The 6,714-nt window shown below is 34.2% G+C and overlaps 1 protein-coding gene across 1 annotated transcript; it reads left to right on the top strand.

The window, feature by feature from the left end:
- The first annotated feature begins 3,770 nt into the window (after positions 1 to 3,770).
- LOC145103946 (protein indeterminate-domain 14-like) lies at positions 3,771 to 6,496 on the top strand. The gene is made up of 3 exons (XM_079041226.1): positions 3,771 to 4,257; positions 4,342 to 4,741; positions 5,483 to 6,496. Exons 1-3 carry the CDS (start codon positions 4,122 to 4,124, stop codon positions 6,114 to 6,116), a joined length of 1,170 nt encoding a protein of 389 aa, XP_078897352.1. The 5' UTR covers positions 3,771 to 4,121; the 3' UTR covers positions 6,117 to 6,496.
- The last annotated feature ends 218 nt before the right edge of the window (positions 6,497 to 6,714 follow it).

The following is a 6,714-nucleotide window of genomic DNA, read 5'->3' as shown; positions in this document are numbered from 1 at the left end:
TGGTTCTGTGATGGATACATTGAAGTCCATGACATATTTTGCTAAAACTAAGGTTAGATACTAGTAATGGATATTAATATCATCATATTTCCTTTCCATATTCTGTCAAAACAAGGACAAAGAATATCCATACAAGTTGACAAACTATTTGATTCAATAGTAGTAACAATATCTATTTTCAACAGGGCATTATGTATATAGATGAAGGTGAGAAGATTACAAAGAAGGTTTTAGTTTTCTTTAATTTATTCACCTGTCAAGGCTCAAGCTTACCATAGTGTTGAATTTTAAAATAATCTTTCTTAATTTCTTTTTTTCACAGGATGAAAGTGTTAAAATTATTAGAGATGTTTATGGTAAGGGTGTCCAGTAGGCATTATTAAAGATGCTAGAAGGGATTGTATGTTTTTGGTATTCCTTATATCCGTTATATTAGTTTTATTATTTCAGAAAAATTGAAAGTTTGTTAATTTATTAGAATTGACCTTTATACATGTAGTTAATGTCCCTGAAAAGGGTGCACAGAAACATCCTAGAGGAGATAACATTCAGGTATATAAAACAAAATCTCTTTAATTTAGTAATTTGTAAAGTAAACCACATTATGAATGTTTAATACTATAAGGATATTTGTTACATGTTGATACCAAAGTCATCTTGTTTATTTGTGGGGGTGCCTTTATAGATCTCGAAAAAACCATTTTAGAAAGGTATCATTGACTAATTAGTATATGGTGTTCCTATATTGTATTATAAATATAATATTATTCTGGAATTTTCAAGTACACACATATTTTATTTTCAGACGCCAAGATTCTTCTATTGGGTTCGGTGCACCTGTTCATGCTAACATAAGAACTAAAGGTGTTACATCTGCTTCTATGACTTCATCTTTATTGGAGACTATAAGTCCTTTTTCTTCCATTAAGTGTATATGTCTGAATATAGTGTTGTATGGAAGGATTTGTTTGGTGTTTGTTTATGTTTGTTAGGTTGGAAGTAGTGATCTTATTACATATGGTCTGATACCCGAATTTGTTGTAAGGTTTCCAATTCTTGACAATTTATTAGCTCTTACAAATCCTCAACTTGTCCAAGTACCTTTTCATTAATAGTAGGCATTAAGTGGTTTTAATATGTCTGTTTCTTTTTGTTATCATTAAGTGTTGTATGAGTAAAGTAAAGTGGATGAATAAATAATAATGTTTTGTAGGTGCTAACTGATCCAAAGAATGTGTTAGGGAAACAATACAATAAGTTATATCAGATGAATGTAGTAAGTATTCTTTCATCTCAACACATTTACTAATGAAAAATGTTGGTAATTTATTATTATTATTATTATTATTATTATTATTATTATTATTATTATTATTATTATTTGCAGGTTAACCTACATTATAAAGAAAAATGCTTTGAAATTAATTACAAGAAAACAATAACTAAGAACAAACTGACGGGTGACATGTATGAGATTTGTAGCTAAACTCTTGTGTCTAAAAGAAAACATTTTTCTTTTTATCAAATCATAGAATGATAATTTATGAATCTATTGCAGATTCCTGATGAAAGAACATGTAAAGATCTGATAGATGATGCGGTAGTTAATGAGGAGACATTTGGAATTGAATGACCAGGTTCTGGTGCTAAAATCATCCATGGGCAAGAGAATCTTGCCCATTATCTATGATAACATTACATGTAACTTAAAAGGGTACATACTATTTTCATTAATTAAAATTTTAAAATTGCTCCAATCTTACTATAAAAGATTTACGGTTGTATTTCTATTTGCAGACAAACGTAGATAGGGTGGCAGATGGTGGAGCTAAGGCGGAAATGGAGGTGGAGGCAGAGTTGCCTTCTATTGCTGCCATGTAAATCATGGGAAAGTCAGTATCATCATGTGTATCAGTGTATGTATAAGATAATATGTACTATTTTAAGCTATAACGAAAAACATTAATTTAATAATTAAATTTATATTGTATGCTTTCATATTTTAAAAAATAAAGAGATTGTCATGTTTTTTTGACACAAAAAAAGAGCCACAAAATATGTGTCACAAAAAACTTTTCTTGAATCAAATGAGCATTTAGTGGCATAAAATATGTGTCACAAAAAACTTTTCTTCTATTGTGACAAATAAAAAAATGTCACTAAAAACATAAAAACTGAAGCGGCAAAAACAAAAAGTGTCACTAAAGGGTTTTAGTGGGAGCGTTTCTAGTGGCACTTATTATGTGTGTCGCTGATTAGCTGAGACCTCCAGTGGCATTTTATTGGGTTTTTAATGGAACTTTTTGTATGCCAAGAAATGGCTTATATTTTGTAGTGTTATTTTGCTCACTTGGCTTTAACAGATATTGATCTCTCCATTGCCTTTAACACAAAGTCGAAAGTTCCTAAGGCTTTGTTGAAAGGGAAAATAAACATTGATGATTACGAAGATGGAGAAATTTTTCATAAACCGTTGGGAGTTGTTTTCCAGGGCAAAGGCAAGAAGGGAGGAAAGAAGAAATTCTTATTTTGTACCGATGATGTAGAAAGATATTCCAATTAGCATTTTTCTAGTATCCTTCTTTGCATCAACAATTGTATTAACTTGATGAAAACATAATATGAATATATACATGAGCTAACCACTTATAACAACTCCTAACAAATTAATTAACATGTGCCTTAATTAATTGATAATGATCATACTAACAATGATTCATCATCCAGTCCTTGCCATCGCACTAAGGCTTGAAAGAGTGGAGCCAGCAAGAGGTCGGCATGACCGCAACACTTGACCTACACCATCCCCAAATGTGGCATGCCAAGCTACAAAGAAGCATCTGAAGTTTAATTGTCTAGTTGATATAAATGAAAGAGTGTGTGAGGGTTAGAGAATTTCTTTCTTTTTTTAAAAAAAAAAATCAATTTTGACTCATCCCTTCAAAGTGACATGTCATATATATTTTGGGAAAAGTGATATGGTGGTGAAGTTAGTGCCAAAAAACTAAAGCCCGTGCGTGACATGCCATGATCCTTCCTCAAGCCTAACTGAAAAATGCTTGATTCCCAATATAACTATTAATTACACAAAATTTATATATTATTTATTATTGAGCAAACGTCAAGGGTCATATACATGTTTGGCGGGGATGACAAGCTAGATCAGATGGCATTAAGACTGTGAATAATGTTACTTGCCGGCACATGTGATAATTACCATAGAGAAAATGGAGTTTAATAACCTATGTTGCCATTTAACCCATGAAGCTCGACTTGAAAAATGTGCCACAAAAATTTCCTCTCTTAGCTTACATATCATGTTTTCTACTACTTTATTTGCAGCACTCTATTCTTTCTCCAAATGAACACCATCTAGTATGCTACTCATAATCATGTTTTTTACTTTCTAACAGTGGTAGGGGGTACTTTTGACGATGGAATCACCTTTACATCACTATTTTTTATCCTTTTTCAACTTTACAGTAGAGAAAAAGAGTACGTCACGTGAGGCAGCACAGGAAGTCACGTGTAAGGGTGTTTCTGGACCTGCATATATTCATGCAAAACATTGCATTTTCTTTTATACATTGATAAAAGAAAAGAAAAAAAAGAGAAAAAATTTAATGACTGTTTTGTTTGTTTTTTCTTGTGTGGTGGGGTTGTATTTTTGGTTTCATCTGTCGGGTTTCTCTCTTGTGGGCTCAAGTTTCGATTCATTTGATTGGGTTTAAGAACCTCTATCTCTTTCATTCTCATCCTAAACCCCACATACACACTATGTGTTCTTTAGTGTGTGTATTAATCTTTTTCTCTATTCCACTGTTGCAAGCTTTATATAGAAGATTTGGCTCAACCTTACCTGCTCAAGGTGCGGGGTCAATGAGAGAAAAGCAAAGAAAGTTCATTGAAAAAGCTAAAAGGTCTTAAAGCTTAAAAGAAAGCTGATTTTTCTCAAAGCAAACTACTTTTCTTCTATCCTCATCTCCTCTCTATCTCCCCCCTCATCTCAAGAACTATTAAAGCTGAAACAAACAACTACCCCCACTTCAACATCTGTACCGAATCAACTGGATTAATTTCTCATAGATTTCGAGCTTCTTCCACTACAAAAATCCACCCACATGTTAGACAACAGCGACCACCACCACCTCCACCATCTTACTTCTGCACCTGGTCCATCTTCTTCTTCTGATCCTTTCCTTTCCCCAGATAATGGTGTTTCCAACAAACGGAAAAGACGTCCTGCTGGCACCCCAGGTACCCATTACTCAATCATCTTTCTTATTGAATTTAGTCATTAGAAGTATATGTGATCTTTAATCAGCATGTTTCGATTTACAGATCCGGATGCGGAGGTGGTATCTTTATCACCGAAGACATTGTTGGAGTCGGACAGATACGTGTGTGAGATCTGTAACCAAGGGTTCCAAAGGGATCAGAATCTTCAGATGCACCGGAGACGGCATAAAGTGCCATGGAAACTCTTGAAGAGAGAGACACCGGAGGTGAAGAAGAAGGTCTTCGTGTGCCCGGAGCCCAGCTGCTTACACCATGATCCTTGTCACGCCCTCGGTGATCTTGTTGGAATAAAAAAGCACTTTCGGAGGAAACACAGCAATGATAAACAGTGGGTTTGTGAGAAGTGCTCAAAGGGTTATGCTGTTCAATCTGATTATAAAGCTCATCTCAAAACCTGTGGCACTAGAGGCCATTCTTGTGACTGTGGCCGTGTTTTTTCCAGGTTTTTTTTTTTTTTTTTTGTTCTTTTATTTTCTCGATTAACATTAAACATCCACCCACATCTTCTTAATTACATGGAATTTAGCTTTAAATGGGAAAGACCGGAAACTATGTCATTTTTCCTCCTTGGTGTTTGTTTTCTCTGCTCATACTCCTACATGGGATTCAGCAACAACCGATAAGCAACAAAAATTCCTTATATAATGCTTTTTCTCAGAAAATGTCGACTTCTGTTCATTGTAATTAAAGTAATTCCAAAATCTTTGAAGTTTCTATACACATACATTTTTTTTTCTAGTTTGACTCTTGACAATATATAATAAATTAACCAATGAATTAATTCCTAGGATCTATGATCTCATGTTTTTCCTATTAAAACATAAAACAAAATCTTAATATTCATTACGCTTTAATTTAGTCTTTCTTTTAATATAATATTACTTAATGTAATCCAAAAACTTATGATTAAACTTGAGTTATTTAGATATACTACATATAAATTAATTGTCACAAGTCATAATCTCAAACACTCAACGTTTCCTAATTTGATCATTAATTTATTGTTTTCTTCTTGCTATCCCTACATGAGAAGGCTTTGATTTCTTACGTTTGATTAGATATTTTGTCCAATAGCGCGTGATCTCTGTCTCCCAGCATACATCATTACGTACTAAAATTTTTTTTTCAACTTTTGAATGATTATTGTATGCTTTTCTTAGTCATGACTCGTTTGTCTTTGTAGAGTTGAGAGTTTTATAGAGCATCAAGACGCTTGTACTGTCCGCCGAGTGCACCCAGACCTGACGGCGTTTCATCAACAGGCGTGTTCATCTAGAACCGCATCAAGTACGAGTCCATCAAGCGACACAAATTTGAGTGCAATCCCATCATTGCAAAGAATGCAACAAATCCCACCTTCGGAACCTCTTTTCCCACAAACTCAAGATCACACACGAAACAAGTTGGAACTTCAGCTCTTGCCATCATCGTCGTTATACGAACAAAGCACCAGTAATCAAACCAGTTTAAAGCTCTCTATTGGAAGTGGAATCAGCTTCCACAAGGAAGAAGAGAAGATGAAGATGACATTAAGTTCGGAAAATGAGTTTGCAGAAGAGGCTAGGCAACAAGCGAAGAGGCAGATAGAAACTGCAGAGTTGGAGTTTGCTCATGCGAAGAGGATTAGAAAACAAGCTCAAGCGGAGTTGGAAAGGGCTAGAGTTCTTCGAGAACAAGCTACCAAGAAAATCAGTGCCACCATTTTAGAAATCACTTGTCATTCTTGCAAGCAACGGTTCCAAGCTGCTAGTAATAATGCAGCAGCCACTACAGCGGACGAGATGTCATCTGCAGTAACCGAAGGAGAAGGAGATTAGTGGCATTTACAATCAAAACCTGTCTCTTTTTTATTCACTTCTTCCCTCTCTCTAAATTGTATTTGTTATTTGCGAGTTCATTCATGTTTGTGCTGTCTGCTTTTGAAAAACAATATACATATACACATATATGTATGTATGTATGTGTGTATTCATATATGTATGTATGTATGTGTACGTACTTACGTATGTATGTGTAGATTTTGGTACTGTATGTAATGCCATATCTAGGATTCTACAATATATAGATTTTGGGACCAATTTATATACAACCAATTGGTTCTGGATGAAATGTAATGAGATCTAGTTAGTCATGGTAGTTGTTGTAATTATAGGCTTCTTGAAGTTTTAATAAGTACATGTACATCGTCTGATTTTTATGGCTTTTTGTCTTTTAATGAAAGAAAAGGAATCTAATATGTATGGTAGTATTTGGATTTTCCAATGTGTGGAGCAGTTGAGAATTGTATAGTGGAGGATCAACAGTTGTTCGTGATACATGGTAATGAATCTACACTACAATAATTCATATAACAGCAACGACTTCCTGTTATCGGCAAAGAAATTAGCAACCATTGGTCTTTCTTCAGGACCTATA

The sequence above is a fragment of the Lactuca virosa genome, chromosome 4, assembly GCF_052849685.1.
Source record: "Lactuca virosa cultivar CGN04683 chromosome 4, Lactuca_virosa_CGN04683_v6, whole genome shotgun sequence".
NCBI classification, from domain to species: domain Eukaryota; kingdom Viridiplantae; phylum Streptophyta; class Magnoliopsida; order Asterales; family Asteraceae; genus Lactuca; species Lactuca virosa.
The sequence above is the reverse complement of the archived record's forward strand: the minus strand, read 5'-3'. Positions and strand labels throughout refer to the sequence as shown.